At 62.1% G+C, this 24501-nt stretch overlaps 2 protein-coding genes across 7 annotated transcripts in view; one reads left to right on the top strand and one right to left on the bottom strand.

Moving 5' to 3' along the window:
• On the bottom strand, nt 1–8010 carry INO80B (INO80 complex subunit B). Of its 2 annotated transcripts, none has more exons than XM_064712076.1 (7): nt 7992–8010; nt 4118–4219; nt 3667–3873; nt 3383–3560; nt 3189–3298; nt 2405–2619; nt 1–1511 (listed from the first exon to the last, which is right to left on the bottom strand). In XM_064712076.1, the coding sequence occupies exons 2-7, from the start codon at nt 4149–4151 to the stop codon at nt 1050–1052; spliced, it is 1206 nt and encodes a 401-aa protein (XP_064568146.1). In that variant the 5' UTR covers nt 4152–4219; nt 7992–8010; the 3' UTR covers nt 1–1049. The 2 variants fall into 2 exon arrangements, with proteins under 2 accessions (XP_064568146.1, XP_064568148.1); XM_064712078.1 differs by having other exon boundaries at nt 3667–3843; nt 7992–8008.
• Nucleotides 6776–24501, top strand: part of RTKN (rhotekin) — a 23531-nt gene continuing 5805 nt past the window's right edge. Inside the window, exons 1-10 of one of the 5 annotated variants that reach the window (XM_064712072.1) lie at nt 6776–7136; nt 10181–10386; nt 14204–14397; nt 15609–15670; nt 15817–15870; nt 15947–16064; nt 18912–19142; nt 20203–20297; nt 22382–22488; nt 23811–23942. In XM_064712072.1, coding sequence (XP_064568142.1) covers nt 10303–10386; nt 14204–14397; nt 15609–15670; nt 15817–15870; nt 15947–16064; nt 18912–19142; nt 20203–20297; nt 22382–22488; nt 23811–23942 — 1077 coding nt within the window. In that variant the 5' untranslated portion in view covers nt 6776–7136; nt 10181–10302. Of the gene's footprint in view, nt 7137–8437; nt 8476–10180; nt 10387–14203; nt 14398–15608; nt 15671–15816; nt 15871–15946; nt 16065–18911; nt 19143–20202; nt 20298–22381; nt 22489–23810; nt 23943–24501 lie in introns of those variants that run through there. The other 4 variants (XM_064712073.1, XM_064712071.1, XM_064712075.1 and 1 more) reach the window with 4 other exon arrangements.

The raw sequence follows: 24501 nt of genomic DNA on the forward strand, positions 1-24501 counted from the left end.
CTTCAACAACAGCTTTTAATCAGCTCTGCCACCTCAGGACCACCCTCTGTCCCTGCCGGGGTCCCCAACCCCCCGTGTCCACGCTGGAGAGCCCAAAGCCCACTGGAGCTTCACATCCCAGGTGTCCACATGCGTTTGGAGGAGCTCCAGGTGTCCATGAGGAACTGCAGCTCTCTGGGTGGCCTGGCCAGAGCCTCTGTATCCATGACGGACATTCTGAATCTCCTTGTTCTGGCTCCACGTGGAAGGTCTGGAGCTCCCCACAGTGCAGACCCACAGGTTCCTCTTCCAGCTCTCTGTGTCCGTGTGGACAATGCAGGAACTCCATATGGCCGGCTGGTCTGGCCCTTTGGATCCACAGCAAAGCATCCACAGCCCCGGAGAAGATCCACAGCCCCCCAGAGAGGATCCATAGCCCCCTCAGAGGATCCATAGCCCCTTGGTGAGGGCCTGTAGCCCCCCAGGGAGGATCTGTAGCCCCTGCAGTGGTCCCGTATCCCCCTGGTGAGGGTCTGTAGGCCCCAGTGGGGGCCATAGCTCCCCTCAGAGGATCCATAACCCACCAGAGAAGGCCTGTGGCTCCTCTCCGAGGTTCCATAGCCACCAAGGGGATCTGGAGAGTGTCCGTAGCCCCCTAATAAGAGTCTGTAGCTCGCCTCAGAGGGCCCATAGCCCCCCAGAGAGGACCCATAGCTCCCCTCAGAGTCTCCCAGGCCCCCTCAGAGGATCCATAGCCCCCCATAGAGGGTCCATAGCCCCATGCAGAGGATCTGTAGCTCCCTGGTGAGGGTCTGGAGCGCCCCTCAGAGGACCCATAGCCCCCTGGAGAGTGTCTGTAGCCCCTGGTGAGGACCCATAGCTCCGCAGCGAGGATCCATAGCCCCCTGCAGAGGATCTGCAGCCCCCACAGAGGGCTCAAAGCCCCTTGGTGAGGCCCCATAGCCCCCTGCAGAGGATCTGCAGCCCCCACAGAGGGCTCATCGCCCCTTGGTGAGGTCCCCTCAGAGGTCCCGTAGCCCCTGGAGAGTTCCTGTCCCCCCTCGCCGCTCTCAGCCCGCGCTCTGCAGCAGCTGCAGGTTGCGCCGGTAGCAGCCCAGGCTGCAGAGAGGCCGCCCGGTTTGGGCGCAGCTGTAGCGCTTGGCGTTGCCGCAACCGGGCACGGCGCAGGGCTGGGCGGGCGGCGCGGGCGGCGCGGCGGCGGCCGCGGGCACCGGGAAGCCGGCGGGGAAGGAGACGGTGACGCCGTCGGCGGCGCTGCGGTAATGAACCACGGGGCACGGGGCGGGGCGGGCGCGGCGCTCGCGCAGGGCCCGCACCTTGGCCTTGTGCGTGCGCGTCAGGCGCTCGATGGTTTGGTTCTTGCTCTCCTCGGCCTTGCGGGCCGCCTGCAGCCGCCGGCGCCGCGCCCGCTCCTCGCGCTTCTCCCGCATCTCCTCCGTCACCTCCTTGGCCTTGGCGCCCATGGGCAGCTGCAGCAGGGGCTGGCTCTGCTGCTTGTGCAGCAACGCGCGCTGTGGGGTGAGGAGGGGGCTCAGAAGGGTGGCTGACCCCCCTCCTCACCTCCTCAGAGCTCCAGCTCTGCCCCACAGCGGTTCTGGGCTTCCTGCAGCCCTTCCAGATCCTCCCAGTCATGCCCCAGGGGTTTTGAGGGTCCCCAGACCCCCCCTCAGCCCAGCTCCCCTCTTGTTCTGGAGCTCCCTGAGCACCCCCAGCGCTCCCCACGCCCCCTCAGTCATGCCCCAGGGGCTCCCAACCCCCCTTTAGCCCAGCTTCCTCCTGAGTCTGGAGCTCTCATGCCCCAAAAGTTATGAGGTTCCCCTGTGCCCTATCAGCCCGGCTTTGTCCTGGGTCTGGAGCTCCCTGAGCACCACCAGTCCACCCAGCCCTGTCCTGCAGCCCTTCCACATCCCCTCAGTCGCTCCCCAAGGCTTCCAGCCCAGCCCCACAGCAGTTCTGGGCTTCCTGGAGCCCTTCCAGGCTCCCTCAACTACACCCCAAGGGTTATGAGGCTCCCCAGCCCCCCCTCAGCCCAGCTCCCTTGTGGGTCTGGAGCTCCCTGAGCACCCCCAGCCCCACCCTGCATCCCTTCCAGGACCCCCCAGTCATGCCCCAGGGGCTCCCAACCCCCCTTTAGCTCAGCTTCCTCCTGGGTCTGGAGCTCCCTGAGCCCCCCCAGCACCTCCCAGTCATGCCCCAGGAGTTATGAGGTTCCCCTGTGCCCTATCAGCCCAGCTTTGTCCTGGGTCTGGAGCTCCCTGAGCACCCCCAGCCCCGCCCTGCAGCCCTTCCAGTCCCCCCCAGTCATGCCCCAGGGGTTTTGAGGCTCCCCTGTCCCCCTCAGCCCAGATCCCCTCTGGGTCTGGAGCTCCCCGAGCCCCCCCAGCCCCTCCCCAGCCCCCCAGACCTGCCGGGCCGTCAGGAGGGACTCGTCCACCTCCCTCTTGATGTCCCCGTTGTCATCCAGCTCCCCCCTCTCAAGGGCCGCCAGCCAGCGCCGCTCCTCCTCCTCCTCTTCCTCCTCCTCTTCCTCCTCCTCCTCCTCGCCCTCCTCTCGGCCAGGGAAGCAGCTCTCGGTGTCCAGCTCGGGCAGCGGTGAGGGGGCCAGGTTGCTGTCCTCATCTGAGGGGAGCAGCCACAAAGTGGGGGTCACAGTGCCCTGGGGGGAGGGGGTCCAGAGCACCCCCTGCCCACCCAGCCCTCACTGTGAGCCCCCCAGAGCTCCCCCTGCCCACCCAGCCCTCACCCTGAGCCCCCCCAGAACCCACTGTGAGCCCCTCAGAGCACCCAGCCCTCACTGTGAGCCCCTCAGAGCACCCCCTGCCCACCCAGCCCTCACTGTGAGCCCCCCAGAGCTCCCCCAGCCCACCCAGCCCTCACTGTGAGCCCCTCAGAGCACCCAGCCCTCAGTGTAAGCGCCCCCAGAGCCCCCCTGCCCACCCAGCCCTCACCCTGAGCCCCCCCAGAGCACCCAGCCCTCACTGTGAGCCCCCCATTTTCACCCAGAGCTCCCCCATTTCCCCTCACCCCTCACTCTGAACCCCCAATTTCCCCCCCCCCGCCCACCCAGCCTTCACTCTGAGCCCCCCAGACCATCCCCTGCCCACCCAGCCCTCACTCGAAGCCCCCCAGAGCTCCCCCTGCCCACCCAGACCTCACTGTGACCCCCCCATGTCCCCCCCGGTGCTCACCCAGCCATGCCCGGTACTGCTCGATGGGCACGCTGGGCTCCTCCTCATCCCCCGCCAGCAGCGGGGACGGCGAGTGCGTCCCTTCGGGGACCACCGTGAACGTGGGGACACTGCGGGGGAGCAGAGAGGAGTTTGGGGGGGACACACGGGACAGGCCCGGCCCTTCCTCCCCTCATCCTCCTCTTCCTCCTCACCTCTTGGTGCCCAGGATTTGCCCTCCCAGCTTAATCCGGAGCCGCAGCCGTGGCTGCCGAGGCGGTTCGGGCCCCGGGGCCGGCCCGGCCTCGTGGTGATGCCGTTTCTTGTGCTTTTTCTTGTGCTTCTTGTGCTTCTTCTTGTGGCCGCCATGGCCGCCCGCCTCGGCCTCCTGCCCTGTGAGGGGAAACGCGGGCTCAGCGAGGGCTCTCCGTGGGCTCTGCCGCACCGGGGAGCGATCCCGCAACCCCCTCGGGCCCTGCCCGGCCCCGCGGCCTCTCACCGTGCCCGCCGGCCTCCATCGCTCCCCGCCGCCAGGCCCTGCGCATCCGCCCGCGGGGGACCCAATTCGGGACGGACTCACTTCCGGTCAAAATTCTCTTCCGCCCGGTCTGGCTCCCCCCGTTGTGTGGGACGGGTGACGCTGCTGCCGCCATCTTTGAAATGGGCACTGTGTGTGCTGTCCGGGGGGAAACGGGTGCCAGGGGTGCTTTTGGGCCGGCCGGGCAGGGTGAGGAGATTTGGATTTCATCAATCCACCCAAATAACCGAAATATTCACACAAAACTCTCAAATACCCACAGAAATATCCCAAAAACCCACATAAACCCCTCAGATACTCACCCAAATATCCACACAAAGCTCTCAAATACCCACACAAATATCCACCAAAATATCCACATAAGATACCCCCAGATATTTCAAATATCCACATAAACCCCTCAGATACTCACCCAAATATCTCAAATATTCACCCAAATCTCCCATCTGAGCATGGATCCCATGTATCCACACAAAATCTCACAAAATCCCTCTCCAGGATGCCGGGATGGTGCCTAGGGCAGCAGGAGGAGTTTTGACTTCATCAATCCACACAAATATCCCAAATATCCACACAAAACTCTCAAATACTCCCAAATATCTCAGATATCCACAAAACCCCCTCAAATTCTCACCCAAATATCTCAAATATCCACATAAACCCCTCAAATTCTCACCCAAATATCCCAAATATCCACATAAATCTCTCAAATTCTCACCCAAATATCCCAAATATCCACACAAACTCCTCAGATTCTCACCCAAATATCCCAAATATCCACATAAACCCCTCAAATACCCACCCAAATATCCCAAATATCCACCAAAAACTCATAAATACCCCCAAATGTCCCAAATATCCACAAAACCCCCTCAAATACCCGCCCAAATATCTCATATAATCACATAAACCCCTCAAATTCTCACCCAAATGTCTCAAATATCCACAAAAACCCCTCTTAAGTACCCCCAAATATCTCAAATATCCACATAAATCCCTCAAATTCTCCCCACAAATATCAATAATATCCACAAAAACTCCTCAAATACCCACCCAGATATCTCAAATATCCACACAAACCCCTCAAATACCCACCCAAATAGCCCAATATCCACCAAAAACTCTTAAATACCCCAATGTCCCAAATATCCACATAAACCCCTCAAATTCTCACCCAAATGTCTCAAATATCCACAAAAACCCCTCTTAAGTACCCCCAAATATCTCAAATATCCACATAAATCCCTCAAATTCTCACCCAAATATCTCAAATATCCACCAAAAACACTTAAATACCCCCAAATGTCCCAAATATCCACATAAATCCCTCAAATACCCACCCAAATACCCCAAATATCCACAAAAAACTCCTAAACACCCCCAAATATCTCAAATATTCGCACAAGCCCCTCAAATTCTCACCCAAATATCCCAAATATCAAAAAAAATCTCTCAAATACCCGCCCAAATATCCACACAAACTCCTCAAATTCCCACCCAAATATCCCAAATATCCACAAAAAACTCCTAAACACCCCAAATATCTCAAATATTCACACAAACCCCTCAGATATTCACCCCAAAATCCCAAATATCCGCAAAAACTCTCAAATGCCCCCCCAAAACCTCAAATATTGACAGAAACCCCTCAGATACCCACCCAAATATCCCAAATATCCACAATATTTTCTGCGGGATTTTGGGATTCCCTGCGGGATTTTGGGATTCCCTGCAGGGATTTTGGGATTCCCTGCAGGATTTTGGGATTCCCTGGGGGATTTTGGGATTCCCTGTGAGATTTTGGGATTCTCTGAGGCATTTTGGGATTCCCTGTGGGAATTTTGGGGTCCTGTCCAGAATTTTGGGATTCTCTGTGGGATTTTGGGATTCCCTGCGGGATTTGGGATTCCCTGAGGGGATTTTGGGATTTCCTGTGGGATTTTGGGATTCCCTGGGGGATTTTGGGATTCCCTGGGGGATTTTGGGATTCCCTGCAGGATTTTGGGATTCCCTGCAGGATTTTGGGATTTTCTTCACGATTTTGGGGTTCCTTGTGGGGATTTTGGGTTTCTCTGCAGGATTTTGGGCTTCCCTGTGGAATTTTGGGATTCCCGGTGGGATTTTGGGATTCCCTGCTGAATTTTGGGGTTCCCTGCAGGATTTTGGGATTCCCTGTGGGGATTTTGAGATTCCCTGCGGGATTTTGGGATTCTCTGTGGGATTTTGGGATTCTTGGTGGTAATTTTGGGATTCTCTGCAGGATTTTGGGATTCCCTGGGGGATTTTGGGATTCTCTGTGGAATTTTGGGATTCCCTGCGGGATTTGGGGTTCCCTGCGGGATTTTGGGATTCCCTGTGGAATTTTGGGATTCCCTGTGGGAATTTTGGGGTCCTGTCCAGAATTTTGGGATTCTCTGTGGGATTTTGGGTTTCCCGCGGGATTTTGGGTTTCCCTTTGGGATTTCGGGATTCCCTGTGGAATTTTGGGATTCCCTGTGGAATTTTGGGATTCCCTGTGGGAATTTTGGGGTCCTGTCCAGAATTTTGGGATTCTCTGTGGGATTTTGGGATTCCCTGCGGGATTTGGGATTCCCTGAGGGGATTTTGGGATTCCCTGTGGGATTTTGGGATTCCCTGAAGGGATTTTGGGATTCCCTGCTGGATTTTGGGGTTCCCTGCAGGATTTTGGGATTCCCTGAGGGGATTTTGAGATTACCTGCGGGATTTTGGGATTCTCTGTGGGATTTTGGGATTCTTGGTGGTAATTTTGGGTTTCTCTGCAGGATTTTGGGCTTCCCTGTGGAATTTTGGGATTCCCTGAGGGGATTTTGGGATTCCCTGTGGGATTTTAGGATTCCCTGAAGGGATTTTGGGATTCCCTACGGGAATTTTGGGGTTCTGTCCAGAATTTTGGGATTCTCTGTGGGATTTTGGGATTCCCTATGGGATTTTGGGATTCCCTGGGGGATTTTGGGATTCCCTGCGGCATTTTGGGATTCCCTGCGGGATTCTGGGATTCCCTGCAGGCACACGCGTGGTGCAGCGATGTCACCCGGGCACCGATGTCACCCATTGTCCCCGGGCCATTGTCCCGCCCGTGCCAGGAGCCGCCGGCACCGATCGCCGCCCGCTCCCCCCCCGCGCCATCCCGGGGCCGAACGGGACCGGGAGGAGCCACCCCGGCATCTGCACCGGGTCCGTCCCGGCGTCACCACCGGGCACCGGAAAGCTCCGGGACCCCCAGAACCCCGGGATTGCCGCGGCACCGGGAACCCCCGGAAAGCTCCGGGCACCGGGAAGGCTCCACGGTACCGGGAGCACCGGCCATGTACCGGAGGGACGAACGGAGCCGCTCCACGGTGGCGGAGGGGTCAGCGCTGGACATGGAGCAGCGCCGGGGCTGCTGCTGCCCCCCGGCCCCGGCCCCGCAGGTACGGGAATACCGGGAGCACCGGGAGCAGCACCGGGAGCAGCACCGGGAGCCTCGGGAGCACTGAAAGCCCCGGGAGCACCGGGGGCACCGGGAGCACTGAAAGCCCCCGGAGCACCGGGAGCACCGGGAGCAGCACCGGGAGCCCCGGGAGCACTGAAAGCCCCGGGAGCCCCGGGAGCACTGAGAGCACCGGGAGCAGCACCGGGAGCCCCGGGAGCACCGGGAGCAGCCTGGGCACGAGGCCACGGGGGCGGTCCCCGCCGCTCCCTGCCCCCCGGGCCCCTCCCGGCCGGTCCGGTCCCGCTGCCCCGGCCCAGCCGGGAATTCCGGTGGGATCCGGTACAACGGGAATCGCCCGCGCCCCCGGCACCCGGCGGGGAGGGGGGAACTGGGAGGGACCGGGAGGAACGGGAGGATCGGGGCGTCCCGCACGTGGCGGTGCCGGGGCGCACCGGGACATTTGGGGGGTCCCGGTGGGTCTGGGGGGTCCCGGTTCACCCGGTACAGCCACACTCGGGGGTCCCGGTGGATTTTGAGGAGGGGTCGGTGCATCCTGGGGTGGATCCGGTGCATTTTGAGGGCTCCTGGTGCACTTGGGGGGGTCCCGGTGCGTACGGGGGGGGTCCCCGCCTTTCAGCGCCGGTCCGGGTTCACTTGGGGGCTCCCGGTTCACTCTGGGGGCTCCCGGTTGGTTCGGGAGGCTCCCGGTTGGTTCGGGGGTGTCTGGGCACACTCTGAGAGGTCTCGGTGCACTTGAAGACCATCCCGGTGCTCTTTGGGGAGCTCCCGGTGCATCCCGAGGAGTCTCGGTGCCCGTGGAGGGGGTCCCAATCCCCCGGTACCGGCTCCGTACCGGTGCTCCAGTTGGTTCGGGTCGGTCTCAGTCCCCCGGTACCGGCTCCGTATGGGAGCTCCGGTTCGCTCCGTTCGGTCCCGGTGCTCACGGTACCGGCTCCTCTCGGGGGCTCCGGTTCGCTCCGTTCGGTCCCGGTGCTCACGGTACCGGCTCCTCTCGGGGGCTCCGGTTCTCTCGGGTCGGTCCCGGTGCCCCGGTACCGGCTCCTCTCGGGGGCTCCCGTTCTCTCCGTTCGGTCCCGGTGCCCCGGGGGTGTCTCGTCCCCCCGCACCGCGGATTTCCCCCAGCAGAGGGCGCCCCCCGCCCGTTCCCGGTGTCCCGGCGCCCCGCGGGGGGGGGCGGGGGGGACACGGAGGCGGCTCCAGGGAGAAGGGAGGGAGCGGGAGGGGGGACCCGGGCACGGGGGACACGGGGCGGGCCGTGGGGCGGGGGCGGCCGCCGCTTCCTGTGCGCGATCGCGGCGGAGCGGGAGCGGCCGGAGGTACCGGGAACGGGGGCAGCGCTGCACCGGGGGTGGGGGGACAGGGGGTCCCGGTGTCCGTCCCTACCGGGGCTCCGTTCCGCGCCTCCCCCGCACGGGGCCCCGTCCGCTCCTCCCACGCCTCCCCCACCCCCTCCTCCGGTGCCGTTCCCGGTTCTCCGTTCGGCACCCCCGGGCACGGGGTGCCCCCCTCCCCGCACCCCTTTTCCCGTTCTCGGCACCCCCAAACTCTGCACCCTCGTTCCGCCCTCGCACCCCAAACCCTGCACCCCATCTTGTGCCTGCACCCCAAACCCCGCACCCCAAACCCCGCACCCCAAACCCCGCACCCCAAACCCTGCACCTCGTTCTGTGCCCGTACCCCAAACCCTGCACCCCAAACCCCGCACCCCAACCCTGCACCTCGTTCTGTGCCCGCACCCCAAACCCTGCACCCCAAACCCCGCACCCCAACCCTGCACCTCGTTCTGTGCCCAGCACCCCAAACTCCGCACCCCAAACCCTGCACCCAAACCCTGCACCCCACACCCTGCACTCCAAACCCCGCACCCCAAACCCCGCACCCCAACCCTGCACCTCGTTCTGTGCCCGCACCCCAAACCCTGCACTCCAAACCCTGCACCTCAAACCCTGCACCGCAAACCCCGCACCTCAAACCCTGCACCGCAAACCCCGCACCCCATCTTGTCCCCAGAACCCCAAACTCTGCACCCCGTCCTGTGCCCACACCCTTTGCCCTGTTCCCACTCCCCTGCACCCCAAACCCCGCACCCCAAACCCTGCACCCCGTCCTGTCCACAGCACCCCAAACCCTGGAACCGCTTCCCCCACCCCCCAGCTGGTTTCCCCTCCCCCGCACCCCTCATCCCCTCGCTGCACCCCAAATCCTGCACCCCGTTCCTACACCCCATCTATTCCCCTGCACCCTCTCCTGTGCCCCAAAATCCTGCCCTGCCCCCAAAACCCTGCCCCCCTTTTCCCATCCCCACACTCCATCTTGTCTCCTTCACCCCATTTTCTCCACGTCTTTTCTTGTGCCCTGCACCCCAAATATTGCGCCCCAAACCCTGCACCCCAAATCCTGCATCCCCTCCCTGCACCCCAAACCCTGCACCCCAAACCCTACAACCCAAATCCTGCATTTCCTCTCTGCACCCCAAACCCTGCCCCATCACGTCCCCAAAACCCTACACCCCATTCCTGCACCCCAGTCCCTGCCCCTGATCCCCAAACCCTGCACTCCATTCCTGCACCCCACTCCTGCACCCCAAACCCTGCACTCCATTCCTGCACCCCATTCCTGCACCCCAAACCCTGCACCCCAAACCCTACAACCTATTCCTGCACCCCTCGCCTCATCCCTGTTCCCCTCCTTTGTCCCCTGCCCCCCTTTCCTGACCCTTTATCCCCCTCCCTGCCCCCCAAACCCTGACCCCCATCTCTCCCCTCACCCCAAATCTCGCCCCTCCCGCCCCCCAAATTCCTCCCCCCGATTCCCCGCCCCCTCCGCGCCGCCCCCGCTGCCCTTTCCCGCACAGATCCCCCCTTGTTCCCTGCCGGGGGGCGGCCAAACGACGCGGGCGCCCCCCCAAATTCCTTAGAGGGCCCCAAGAACCCCCAAATTCCATAGAGGGCCCCAAACACCCCCAAATTCCCGTTGGGGTTGGGAGGGGTTCGCCATCCAAACCCCATTTTCTCCCCGCAGCCACCTCGGTAGAGAGGGGGGGGGTGTCCCCCACTGCACCCCCAGCGCTGGATGCGGCGGGACCCCCTTGGGGGGCTTTGGGGGAACCCCCCAAAATAGCTGGGGGGGTCCCGGGGGTCCCGATGGAGGTGGGGGGGGGCCGCCGGCTGCGGATCCTGGAGGATCTCAACATGCTCTACATCCGCCAGATCGCCGCCAGCATCCAGGTGCGAATTCTGGGGATCCCCCCCCTCTCCCCAAATCCGGGGAGATTTGGACCCCCCCGGAGCCCCCAGACCCCGATTTTCCCGGGGGGGATTTTGGGGGAGGTCCCGGGAAGGTGGAACGGGCTCCTCATCCCAAAGGGATCCATGCACCACCCCAAAGTCATCCTGCACCCCCAAATCACGAGAGGGGCGATTTTGGGGGGGTCCCGCTCCCCCCCTGTTCGCAGCGGGGGGTTATTTATAGGTGATGACGTCACTGGAGGGGGGGGACAGGGGCGGGATCGGGATCGGGATCGGGATGGAGGAACCGGAGGTACCGGGAAGGACTTGGGGGGGCTGGGGGTGGTCGATGGTGGTGGGGGGTGCTGGGAAATTTGGGGTTTTGGGGGGTTTTTGGGGTGTTTGGTGAATCTAGGGGGGTTTGTGGGGTGCAGGATGAGTTTGGGGTGGTGCATGGCTTCGGTGTGGGGTGCAGGATGGATCTGGGGAGTGCAGGATGTGGTTTTGGGGTGCAGGATGGGTCTGTGGGGTGCATGGTTCCCCTAGGGGATGCTGGATGAGTTTGTGGGGTGCTTGCCCTGCCTTTGGGGTGCACAGCCCCTCCTTGGGGTGCACGGTGGTTCTGCGGGGTGCTGAATGTGTTTCTGGGGTGCAGGATGGATTTATGGGGTGCAGGATGTGGTTTTGGGGTGCAGGATGGGTCTGTGGGGTGTATGGTTCCCCTAGGGGATGCTGGATGAGTTTGTGGGGTGCTTGCCTTGCCTTTGGGGTGCACAGCCCCCCATTGGGGTGCACGGTGGATCTGTGGGACACGCGGTGCCCTTGTGGGGTGCATGGTGTGTTTTTGGGGTGCATGGCTCCCCCATGGGGTGCAGCAATAATTTGTGGGGTGCCTGGTAAACCTGTGGGGTGCACGATGTATCTGTGGGGTCCGTGATGTGTTTGTGGGGTGCACGGTCTGGTTTTGGGGTTCACAGATTCCCCGTGGGGTGCTGGATGCGTCTGTGGGGTTCCTGATCAATCTGTGGGGTACACGGAACGTTTGTGGGGTGCCTGGTGAATCTGTGGGGTGCACGATGTGGGGGTGCAGCTGGGACCCCATCAGGGCAGGGCTGGGAGCCCCAAACAATGTGGGGACCCCCTCCCCCCACCTGGGCATGACTGGGATCCCCAGGGGGGTTTTGGGGTCCCCTGTGCCCAGCAGGTGCCCCAGCCCCACATTCCCCCAGACCCTCCCAAACCCCAAATGTGGGAGGAGCTGGAGGGGCTGTGGGTACAGGAGAGGTTTTGGGGTCCCCTGTGACCCTCAAATGTGCCATTGCCAGCATCTGGAACTGCAGTGGGTTCAGAAGGGATTTGGGGACCCCCTGATCCCCCAAATATTCCCATTCCGAGGTGCCGGAGCTGCAGCGGGCCCTGCAGCGGGCGCTGTGGGTCCAGGAAGAGTTTTGAGGTTTGGGATGTGTTTTGGGGTCCCCCTGACCCCCCAGTGTTCCCATCCCCAGGAGCCAGGCCTGCAGCGGGCTCTGGAGCAGTCACTGTGTGTTTGGGAGAGGTTTTGGGGTGACCCTGACCCCTCAAATATTCCATCCCCAGGAGCTGGAGCTGCAGCAGGCCCTGGAGCAGGCCCTGGTGTTGTGGGAAGGGCTTTGTTGTGTGGGAAGAGTTTTGGGGGTGCCCCTGACCCCCCAAATGTGCCTGTTCCCAGCAGCTGGAGCTACAGTGTGTGCTGTGTGTTTGGGAGGGATTTTGGGGTCCCCCTGACCACCCAAATATTCCCATCCCCAGGAGCCAGAGCTGCAGTGGGCTCTGTGGGTGTGTGCAGAGGGGTTTTGGGGTCCCCCCGATCCCCCAGTGTTCCATCCCCAGGAGCTGGAGCTGCAGCAGGCCCTGGAGTGGGCCCTGGTGTTGTAGGAAGGGTTTTGGGGTGTAGGAAGGATTTTGGGGTCCCCCTGACCCCCCAATGTTCTATCCCCAGGAGCCAGAGCTGCAGCGGGCCCTGGAGCGGTCACTGTGGGTGCTGTGGGTGCAGAGGTGTTTTGGGGTCCCCCTGACACCCTAGATGGTCCATTCCCAGGAGCCGGAGCTGCAGCAGGCTCTGCAGTGTGTTTTATGGGTTTGGGATGTGTTTTGGGGTCCCCCTGACCCCCCAAATATTCCCATCCCCAGGAGCCAGAGCTGCAGTGGGCCCTGGAGCGGGCCCTGCAGGTCTGGGAGGGATTTTGGGGTTTGGGGTGCCCCTGACCCCCAATGTTCTGTTCCCATCCCCAGGAGCTGGAGCTGCAGCAGGCCCTGGAGCATTCAGTGAGAGTCAGGGAGAGATTTTGGGGTTTGGGATGTGTTTTGGGGTCCCCCTAACCCCAAATTTTCCCATCCCCAGGAGCCGGAGCTGCAGCGGGCCCTGGAGCGGGCCCTGCGGGTCTGGGAGGGATTTTGGGGTTTGGGGTGCCCCTGACCCCCAATGTTCTGTTCCCATCCCCAGGAGCTGGAGCTGCAGTGGGCCCTGGAGCATTCAGTGAGGGTCAGGGAGAGATTTTGGGGTTTGGGATGTGTTTTGGGGTCCCCCTGACCCCCAATGTTCTATCCCCAGGAGCCAGAGCTGCAGCGGGCCCTGGAGTGAGCCCTGTGCGTGCTGTGGGTTTGGGATGTGTTTTGGGGATGTGTTTTGGGGTTTCCCTGACCCCCAAATGTTCCATCCCCAGGAGCCGGAGCTGCAGCGGGCCCTGGAGCAGGCCCTGTTGTTGTGGGAAGGGTTTTGGGGTGTCAGAAGGGTTTTGGGGTTTCTCTGACCCCCAAATGTTCCATCCCCAGGAGCCAGAGCTGCAGCGGGCCCGGGTGTTATGGGAAGGGTATTGGGGTCCCCCTGAGCCCCCAAAACGTGCTGTTCCCAGCAGCCAGTGCTGCAGTGTGTGCTGTGGGTGTGGGAAGGGTTTTGGGGTATGGGATGTGTTTTGGGATCCCCCTAACCCCCCAGTGTTCCCATTGCCAGGAGCCCGAGCTGCAGTGGGCTGTGGAGCAGGCCCTGGTGTTATGGGAAGGGTTTTGGGGTGCCCCTGACCCCCAGATTTTCCCATCGCCAGGAGCTGGAGCTGCAGTGGGCTCTGTGTGTTTGGTAGGGATTTTGGGGTGCCCCTGACCCCTCAAATGTTTCCTTCACCAGGAGCCAGATCTGCAGCGGGCCCTGGAGCGTTCACTGAGGGTGCCGTGGGTTTGGGATGTGTTTTAGGATCCCCCTGAACCCCAATGTTCGATCCTCAGGAGCCGGAGCTGCAGCGGGCCCTGGAGTGGGCCCTGTGGGTCAGGGAGGGATTTTGGGGTTTGGGGTGCCCCTGACCCTCAATGATCTGTTCCCATCCCCAGGACCAGAGCTGCAGTGGGCCTGGAGTGGGCCCTGTGGGTCAGGGAGGGATTTTGGGGTCCCCCTGACCCCCAATGTTCCATTCCCAGGAGCCGGAGCTGCAGCGGGCCCTGGAGCGGGCCCTGCGGGTCCGGGAGGGATTTTGGGGTCCCCCTGACCCCCAATGTTCCATTCCCAGGAGCCGGAGCTGCAGCGGGCCCTGGAGCGAGCCCTGCGGGTCCGGGAGGGATTTTGGGGTCCCCCTAACCCCAAATATTTCCATCCCCAGGAGCCGGAGCTGCAGCGGGCCCTGGAGCAGGCCCTGTGGGTCAGGGAGGGATTTTGGGGTTTGGTGTGCCCATGACCCTCAATGTTCTGTTCCCATCCCCAGGAGCCAGAGCTGCAGCGGGCCCTGGAGCGGGCCCTGTGGGTCCGGGAGGGATTTTGGGGTTCCCCTGACCCCCATTGCTCTATCCCCAGGAGCCGGAGCTGCAGCGGGCCCTGGAGCGAGCCCTGCGGGTCCGGGAGGGCGCCCGGCGCCTCCTCCCCGCCTGCAGCCGGCCCGAGCAGGCTCTGGAGACCACCAAGACCCTGGTGCTGTGCGAAGCCAGGGTGGTCGCGGCCGGGGGGGAGCTCCAGCGGCGCCAGGAGGCCCGGCTGAGGGGGGCCCGCCGGTGAGACACCCCAAAAATCAGCCCCGAGGGAATGAGGGACCCCAAGGGATGCCCCAAGGTGGGGTGGGCACCCTGTGGGATCCCCAAAGGGGAGGGGAAATGGGGAACACCACAGGGGATCCTAAAAGTTGGGGGGGGTTCCCTAAAAGTGAGGGAGGGGTTTGGGGATCCCATAGGGGGTGTGGTGGTGGGGGGCACCCCAAAATATGGGGGGTCATCGGGGACAGGGCAGTGAGGGACACCCCAAAACCAGGGGGTGGAATGAGAGACTCTTGGGGGGATTGTGGCAGTGAGGGACACCCTGAAATTTGGGGGGACATGGGGGACAGGGCAGTGAGGGACACCTCAAAACCTGAGGGGACAGGGCAATGAGGGACACCCCAAATCCTGGGGGGACGTGGGGGACAGAGCAGTGGGAGACGCCCCAAAATCTGGGTTATGGGATGGCAGACCCTTGGCAGTGAGGGACACTTCAACATTTTGGGGAACACGGGGGACACAGCAGTGAAGGACACCTCAAAACCTGGGGGAACATGAGAGAACCTTAAAACCTGTGGGGACATGGGGGACACAGCAGTGAGGAAAAACTCCAAAACTTGGGGGAACACGGCAGTGAGAGGCACCCCAAAACCCGGGGAGACATGGGGGACACTGCAGTGAGGAAACACCCCAAAACCTGGGGGGACATGGGGGACAGGGCAGTGAGGGAAAACCCCAAATACTGGGGAGACACAGCAGTGAGGAGCACCCCAAAACTTGGGGTGGAATGGGAGACAGGACAGAGAGGGACACCCCAGAACCCAGGGGGACATGGGGGACACAGCAGTGAGGGACACCCCAAAACCTGGGGGGATATGGGGAACACCCCAAAACCTGGTAGGACATGGGGCAAGGCAGTGAGGGACACCCCAAAACCTGGGGGGACATGAGGGACACATCAATGAGTGAAAACCCCAAAACCTGGGGGGACAGAGCAGTGAGGGACACCCCAAAACCTGGAGGAACATGAGGGACACCCCAAAACCCAGGGGTGGGATGGGAGGCCCTTGTGGGGGCTGTGGTAGTGAGGGACCCCCCGAAATTTGCATGGAACGGGGCAATGCAGAGGGGCACAGAGTGGGATTGATGTGGTGACAGGGGACACCCCAAATACGGGAGGGGAGCCCCCCAAAATGTGTGGGGAGCTTTGCTGACCCTGCCGTCCCCCGCAGCCCCTCGGAGGGCGGGCCCGGGGCGGAGCCGGTGCCGTGCCGGGGCACCGTCTGCATCTCAGGTACGGGGAGTCCCGGGGGGTTTCTGGGCAGGGGGAACCCCCTCCTCTCTGCCTGCCCCCCCCCCTGCGGCACCGCCTGCATTTGGGGTGCGGGGTTTGGGGGTGTCTCAGCGGGTCTCACCCCCCTCCTGGTCCCCCCTCCCCAGATTTGCGCATCCCGCTGATGTGGAAGGACACGGAGTACTTCAGGAACAAGGGGGGTGAGTGTTGGGGTGCTGGGGGTCCCCCTGGCCCCACCGTGCCCCCCGTGACCCCCTGACCCGCCGTGCCCCCCAGAGCTGCACCGCTGTGCCGTGTTCCTGCTGCTGCAGGTGGGGGCTGAGATCCACGACACCCCCACCGTGCTGGTGGACAGGACCCTGACCGACATCTGCTTCGATGGAGCCGTGCTCTTGTGAGGGGGGAAGGGACCCCCGGGACCCCCACACCCCCTATGGGACCCTGACACCCCCCTATGGGACCCTGACACTCCCTTATGGAACCTGGCACTCCCCTATGGGAACCTGACACCCCCCTATGGGAACCTGACACCCCCTATGGGAACCTGACAACCCCTATGGGACCCTGACACCCCCTATGGGAACCTGACATCCCCCTATGGGACCCTGACACCCCCCTATGGGACCCTGACACCCCCTATGGGACCCTGACACCCCCCTATGGGACCCTGACACCCCCCTATGGGAACCTGGCACTCCCCTATGGGACCCTGACACCCCCCTATGGGAACCTGGCACTCCCCAATGGAACCTGACACCCCCTATGGGACCCTGACACTCTCATATCCCCTCATGGGACCTCTGACCCTCCCCATGGGACCCATGATCACTCCCCTAGGGGACCCCTGACACCCCCAAATCCCCCCCCCCATGGCACCTCTGAACCTCTCTGTGGGACTCCCAACCACCCTAATATGCCCCCATGGGACCCCTGATCATCCCCATGGGACCCTGTGGCACCCCCACACCCCGCTATGGGACCCTGCCACCCCTATGGGACCCCTGAGCTTCTCTATGGGACTCCCCCAACCACCCTACACACCCCCAGGGACCCCTAATCCTTCCCATGGGACCCCCAGTACCCCCATACCTCTCCTCAGAACCCTGACACTCCCCTCGGGGACCCTGACACCCCCCTATGGGACCCTGGCACCCCCCTAGAGGACCCTGACACTCCCCTTGACACCCCCATGGGACCCTTGAGCCTCTCTATGGGACCCCTGGCTACCCCAATACACCCCTGGGACCCCTGATCACCCCCATGGGACCCCCTGGACCTCCACACCCTTGCTGGGACCCTGGCACCCCCTATGGGACCCTGATCACCCCCTATGGGACACTGATACCCCCCTATGGGCCCTTTGACACCCCATATTCCCCCATGGGACCCTGAGCTTCTTTATGAGACCCCTGAGCACCCCAATGCACCCCCTTGGGATCCTGACCCTCCCCATGGAACCCCTGATCACCCCCCTATGGGACACTGATACCCCCCTATGGGCCCTTTGACACCCCCATATTCCCCCATGGGACCCCTGAACCTCTTTATGGGAGCCCCGACTACCCCCACACACCCCCAGGGACCCCAAATCCCTCCCATGGGACCCCCAACATCCCCACACTCCTCCCTGGGACCCTGACACTCCCCTAGGGGACCCCTGATCATCCCCATGGGACCCCTGAACTTCTCTATGGGACCCCTTCCACCCCCACAGCCCTCCCTGGGACCCCTCTATGGGACACTGCCACCCCCATGGGATCCCTGACCCTCCCCATGGTGCCCCTGACACCCCCACACCCCCCACGGGACCCTGCCACCCACATGGGACCCTTCTATGGGACACTGCCACCCCCCATGGGACCCCTCTATGGGACACTGCCACCCCCACGGGACCCCTGACCCTCCCCATGGTGCCCCTGACACCCCCACACCCCCCACGGGACACTGCCACCCACATGGGACCCCTCTATGGGACACTGCTACTCCTGGGACTCCTGACCCTCCCCATGGTGCCCCTGACACCCCCACACCCCCCATGGGACCCCTCTATGGGACACTGCCACCCCCATGGGACCCCTGCCACCACCAACCCCCACTTGTGGGCCTCTGACCCCTGACTTACTCTGCCCACGCTGGGAGGGACCCCTGCCCCAAACTCTCCCTTCCCTGTCCCTGCAGTGTCCCCACAGTCTGTGGGGTGGCCCTGGGGGTGTCCCCTGCTGGCACTGACCCTGCTGGCACTGACTCCTCTGTACCCTCCATGCTGGCACTGACCCCTTTGTGCCCCTTGTGTCAGCACTGACCCCTGTGCCCTCCCTGACATTGACCTCCCAGTGCCCTTCCTGGCCTTGACCCCTCTGTGTCCCTTGGGCTGGCACTGACCCCTCTGTGCCCCCTGGCTCTGATCCCACTGTCACTGACCCCTCTGTGCCCCCTGGCACTGATCCCACTGTCACTGACCCCTCTATGCCCCCTGGCACTGACCCTGCTGGCACTGACCCCTCTGTGCCCCCTGGCTCTGATCCCACTGGCACTGTCCCCTGTGCCCCCCTGGCACTGACCTCTGTGCCGCCTCATGCTGGCACTGCCCCCTGGGCTGTCACTGTCCCCTGTGCCTCAGGGCTGGCACTGACCCCTAGACTGTCACTGTCCCCTGTGCCAGACTGTCACTGCCCCCCCATGCTGTCACTGCCCCCGGGCTGTCACTGACCCCTAGACTGTCACTGTCCCCTGTGCCCCCCAGGCTGTCCCTGCCCCCATGCTGTCCCTGTCCCCATGCTGTCCCTGACCCCCATGCTGTCCCTGTGCCCTGTGTCCCCATGCTGTCCCTGACCCCGGGCTGTCCCTGACCCCAGGCTGTCCCTGACCCCCATGCTGTCCCTGACCCCGGGCTGTCCCTGTCCCCTGTGTCCCCATGCTGTCCCTGTCCCCATGCTGTCCCTGACCCCGGGCTGTCCCTGTCCCCAGGCTGTCCCTGTCCCCTGTGTCCCCATGCTGTCCCTGTCCCCATGCTGTCCCTGACCCCATGCTGTCCCTGTCCCCATGCTGTCCCTGACCCCGGGCTGTCCCTGACCCCCATGCTGTCCCTGTCCCCATGCTGTCCCTGTCCCCATGCTGTCCCTGACCCCGGGCTGTCCCTGTCCCCATGCTGTCCCTGACCCCGGGCTGTCCCTGTCCCCTGTGTCCCCATGCTGTCCCTGTCCCCATGCTGTCCCTGACCCCGGGCTGTCCCTGTCCCCAGCCCCGAGGCGGGCCCGGATTTCGAGCTGCGTTTGGAGCTGTACAGCGCGGGGCTGCCCGGGCCGGGGGCGCAGGGCAGTGCCCCCCGCAAGCTGGCATCGCGCCTCAGCACCTCCCTGGGCCGCTCCTCGGGCCGCCGGGCACGGGCTGCCATGGACGGGGGCCCTGCCAGCCCCCCGGGCACCGCGGGCACCGCCACCGGGGCGCTGCTGCTGCCGCCGCCTGGAGTGCCGTGAGTGCCCTGTGTGTGATACTGTGTGCCACATGTGTGGCATTGTGTGTCACTGTGTGCCACCTGTGTCACCTGTGTGTCACTGTGTGTCACTGTATGTCACTGTGTGTCACCTGTGTGATACTGTGTGTCACCTGTGTGTCACTGTGTGCCACTGTGTGTCACCTGTGTGTCACTGTGTGTCACCTGTGTGCCACATGTGTGGCATTGTGTGTCACTGTGTGCCACCTGTGTCACCTGTGTGTCACCTGTGTCACTGTGTGCCACTGTGTGCCACTGTGTGTCACTGTGTGCCACTGTGTGTCACCTGTGTCACTGTGTGCCACCTGTGTGTCACTGTGTGCCACTGTGTGCCACCTGTGTGTCACCTGTACCCTCTTGTGTGCTACCTGTGTGCCACTGTGTGTCACTGTGTGTCACCTGCCTGTCACGTGTACCCCCTGTGCCCCCTGTGTGCTACCTGTGTGTCACCTGTGTCACTGTGTGTCACTGTGTGTCACATGTCCCTCTGTGTGTCACATGTCCTCCCATGTACTCCCCTGTGTCCCCCTGTACCCTCTGTGTGCCACATGTCCTCCTCTGCCCCCCGTGTGTTCCACATGTCCCCGTGTGTGCCCCTTTCTGTGCCCTCTGTGTGCCACCTGTCCCTCTGTGTGCCACCTGTGTGTCACAAATGCCCCCTGTGCATCACATGTCCTCCTGTGTGCCCCCTGTGCCCCTTTCTATGCTCCCTATGTGCCCCATGTCCCTCTGTGTGCCACATGCCCCCCTGTGTCCCTGTGTCCTGCCCATGTCCCCCTGTGTGCCACTCCATGTGCCACATGTCCCCCGGTGTCACCCTGTCCCTCCATGTCCCCACCTGTGACCCCAGACCCCCCCATCCTCCCCAACCCCTCAGCTTCCCTATGGTGTCCCCAGCTGTCCCTGATGTCCCCTGACCCCCCTCTGTCTCCCCTGAACCCCCAATGTCCCCTGTCCCCCCGGTGTCCCCAAGTGTCCCCAAGTGTCCCCAATGTCCCCTGTCCCCCTGGTGTCCCCAAGTGTCCCCAATGTCCCCCAGGTGTCCCCGGTTCCAGCTGCTGGCTCACACCACGCTGTCCCTGGCCCAGGTGCACGACGGCTTCCGCACGCACGACCTCGTCATCGCTGCCGACGGTCAGTGGGGTCACCGCACCCCAAAACTGCCCGGGGCACCCCTAAATACCCCATAAACACCCCAAAACAGCCCAGGGCACCCCTAAACCCCATAAACACCCCAAAACAGCCCAGGGCACCCCTAAATACCCCATAAATATCCCATAAACACACCAAAACAGCCCGGGGCACCCCAAAACAGACCATAAACACCCCAAACATCCCAAAACAGCCCGGGGCACTCCTAAACACCTCATAAACACCCAGTAGAACCCTATAACACCCCAAAACAGCCCAGGACACCCCAAAACAGCCCAGGACACCCCAAAATATGCCATAAACAACCCATAAACACCCCTAAACACCCCAAACAGCCCGGGGCACCCTGTAACACCCCATAAACACCCCAAAACACCTCATAAACACTTCAAAACAGCCCAGAGCATCCCTAAATACCCTGTAACGCCCCATTAACACCCCATAACACCCCTAAACACCCTGAGGCACCCCAAAACACCACATGGCACCCCAAAACACCCCGGGGCACCGCTAAACACCCCATAAACACCCCATGAACACCCCATGGCACCCTGAAACACCCCATAATACCCCATGGCACCCCAAAACACCCCATTAAAAACCCCATGGCACCCTATAGCACCCCATAATACTCTGGGACACCCCAAAACACCCCAAAATTCCCCACACGCCCCATGGCACGAAACTTCCCACACACGCTGTAACACCCCAAAACTCCCCACACACCCCAAACCAGGGCAATGGGGCTGGAGCAGACAGGATTTTGGGGTCCTGCAGGGGTGGAGGTGGATTTGGGGTCTCAGTACATGGGGACAGGGGAATCTGGCACGAGAAGGGGGGGTCTGGGATCCTTTTGGGGTTCGGGGGTCCCTGTCAGCCCCCAAGAGCCTCAGGAGTCCCCAGAGCAGAGCAGAGCAGAGCAGAGCCCTGCTGGGGGTTTGGGATCAGTGTCCCCCCTATGTCCCCCCAAAGAAGAGCAGAGCCCTGCTGGGGGGTTTGGGATCAGTGTCCCCCCCGTGTCCCCCCAAAGAAGAGCAGAGCCCTACTGGGGGGTTTGGGGACAGTGTGGGGTCCCTTCATGTCCCCCCTGTGTCCCTCCAAAGCAGAGCCCTGCTGGAGGGTTTGGGGTCGGTGTCCCCTGTGTCCCCCCCAGGGCAGAGCCCCTGCTGGGTGCGTGTGTGGGTCCCTCCATGTCCCCCCTGTCCCTCCATGTCCCCCATGTCCCCTCTGTCCCTGGTGTCCCCCCCAGAGCAGAGCCCCTGCTGGGTGGGTTGGGGTGTCCCTCCATGTCCCCACTGTCCCTCCATGTCCCCCCATGTCCCCTCTGTCCCCGGTGTCCCCGCAGAGCAGAGCCCCTGCTGGGTGGGTTTGGGTGTCCCTCCATGTCCCTGCATGTCCCCTCTGTCCCTGGTGTCCCCCCCAGAGCAGAGCCCCTGCTGGGTGGGTTTGGGTGTCCCTCCATGTCCCCTCTGTCCCTCCATGTCCCTCCATGTCCCCTGCTGTCCCCGTGTCCCCGCAGAGCAGAGCCCTGCCAAGGGGGATTTGGGGTCGGTGCAGGGGTCCCTCCATGTCCCTCCATGTCCCCTCTGTCCCTCCATGTCCCCCCATGTCCCCTCTGTCCCTGGTGTCCCCGCAGAGCAGAGCCCCTGCTGGGTGGGTTTGGGTGTCCCTCCATGTCCCCCCATGTCCCCCGCTGTCCCTGTGTCCCTGCAGAGCAGAGCCATGCCAAGGGGGATTTGGGGTCAGTGCGGGGGTCCCTCCATGTCCCCTCTGTCCCCCTGTCCCTCCATGTCCCCGTGTCCCCCCCAGAGCAGAGCCCCTGCTGGCTGGGTGTGGGGGTCCCTCCATGTCCCCCATGTCCCCTCTGTCCCCGGTGTCCCCGCAGAGCAGAGCCCTGCCAAGGGGGATTTGGGTGTCCCTCCGTGTCCCCCATGTCCCCGCTGTCCCCGTGTCCCCGCAGAGCAGAGCAGGGGTGTCTCTGGTGCTGGGTGGGTTTGGGTGTCCCTCCATGTCCCCCCTGTCATTCCATGTCCCCCCATGTCCCCGCTGTCCCCGTGTCCCCGCAGAGCAGAGCCCCTGCTGGGTGCCCCTCTATGGCCGCGTGTGTTGCCGCCTGGCGGCCCGGCCCAGCTGCATGGACACCCCCGCGGCGACAGGGACACTGCGGCTGCAGGTCAGCGACAGTGACAGCGGCCACACCGGGAATGGCACCGGGAATGGCATCAGGAGGGGCATCGGAAGAGGCACTGGGAACGGGAGAGAGGGGTGGGAGAGAGGATCAGGAATGGGATAGAGGGGTGGGGTTTATTAGGTGCTACCATGATAAAGGGGACGCTGCAACTGCAGATGGGGGAATAGGATAAATGGGATATAGGGAAATAGGACGTAGGAATGGGATAGAGAAATTAGATATAGCGATGGAATAGAGAAATGGGATAGAGGAATGGGATATAGGGAAATGGGACGTAGGAATGGGATAGAGAAATCAGATATAGCGATGGAATAGAGAAATGGGATAGAGGAATGGGATATAGGGAAATGGGTTATAGGGATGGGATAGAGAAATGGGATATAGGGATGGGATCGAGAAATGGGAGAGAGGGGTAGGATCACGAATGGGATAGGGGGTGGAGTTTATTAACATTGCCATGATAAAGAGGACATTCCACCTGCAGGGGAGGGAATGGGATAGAGAAATGGGATTGAGGGAAATGCGATATGGGGAAATAGGATATTGGGAAATGGGATATAGGAATGGGATATAGGGAAATGAGATCGAGAAATGGGATAGAGGAATGGGATATAGGGAAATGGGATAGAGAAATGGGATCAAGAAATGGGATATGGGAATGGGATATAGGGAAATGGGGTAGAGATGGGATATAGGGATGGGACATAGGGATAGGGACATAGGGATGGGATTGAGAAATGGCATGTAGGGATCAGACAGAGGGATGGGATAGAGAAATGAGATATAGGGAAATGGGATAGAAAAATGGGATATAGGGATGGGACATGGGAATGGGATAGAGGAAAGGGATAGAGGAATGGGATATAAGAAAATGAGATATAGGGAAATGGGATAGACAAATAGGATATAGAGAAATGAGATACAGGGATGGGATAGAGAAATGGGCTATAGGGAAATGGGATAGAGAAATGGGCTATAGGGAAATGGGATATAAGGAAATGGCATATAGGAATGGGATAGAGGGATAGGATAGAGAATTGGGACATAGGGAAATGGGATAAAAGAATGGAATTGAGAAATGAGGTAGAAAAATGGGATATAGGGAATGTGCCACCCGTGGGTGCTGAATGGGGGGGACACTGGTGCTGTGGTGTCACTCAGGGAACACTGGTGCTGTGGTGCCCCCCGTGGGTGCTGTGTGGGGTCACACTGGAGCTGTGGTGCCCCCCGTGGGTGCTGTATGGGGTCACACTGGTGCTGTGGTGCCCCCCGTGCGCACTCACGTCCCCGGGGGTCTCGGGCAGGCTCCAGGGGCCGAGGGCCCGGGCGGGACCCCCCTGTTCTGTGTCCTGCGGGGGCCGGGGCTGCTCTGCTACGGCAGCGCCAGCGAGGCTGAGGCGGGGCAGGAGCCCACGCTGACCATCGCTGTCACCAAGGTACACAGGGGACACTCTGGGAACACAGGGGACACTTGGGGGGCTGGTGGGGTCTGGGGGGCACGGGGAGTGTGGGGCTATGGGGGTTGGGGGGGATGGAGGGGACATGGAGGAGTGGGGGTTACGGGGAGAAAGGGGGAGTGGGGGGGCTCAGGGTGGTTTGAGGTTTATGGGGTCTCTGGGGTCTGCGGGGGCTGTGGGGTGTTCTGGGGTCTGTGGGGGACTGTGGGGTCTATGAGGTCTGTAGGGTCTCTGGGGTGTTCTGGGGCATTCTGGGTCTATGGGGAGCTCTGGGGTTTATGGGGGCTGTGGGATCTATGGGAGCTGTGGGGTCTGTGGGGTCTATGAGGGCTGTGGTGTCTCTGGGATGTTCTGGGGTCTGTGGGAGCTTTGGGGTTTATGGGGAGCTCGGAGGTCTCTGGGATGTTCTGTGGTGTCTCTGGGGCTCTCTGGGCTCTCTGGGTGTCTCTGGGGCTCTCTGGGAATGTCTGGGGGTCTCTGGGGATGTCTGGGGTGTCTCTGGGCTCTCTGGGGGTGTCTCTGGGGGTCTCTGGGTGTC

The sequence above is a fragment of the Zonotrichia leucophrys genome, chromosome 4, assembly GCF_028769735.1.
Source record: "Zonotrichia leucophrys gambelii isolate GWCS_2022_RI chromosome 4, RI_Zleu_2.0, whole genome shotgun sequence".
Lineage (NCBI taxonomy): Eukaryota > Metazoa > Chordata > Aves > Passeriformes > Passerellidae > Zonotrichia > Zonotrichia leucophrys.

Excerpts from the sequence above, each read along its gene's own strand:
- INO80B (XM_064712076.1), bottom strand. The coding sequence starts at position 4,151 with ATGGGAGATTTGGGTGAATATTTGAGATATTTGG. Across the intron at positions 3,874-4,117 it reads TGAATATTTGAGATATTTGG|CACCCCTGGCACCCGTTTCC; the intron begins GTGAGTATCTGA and ends CCGGCCCAAAAG. Across the intron at positions 3,299-3,382 it reads CAAATCCTGGGCACCAAGAG|TGTCCCCACGTTCACGGTGG; the intron begins GTGAGGAGGAAG and ends GCTCCCCCGCAG.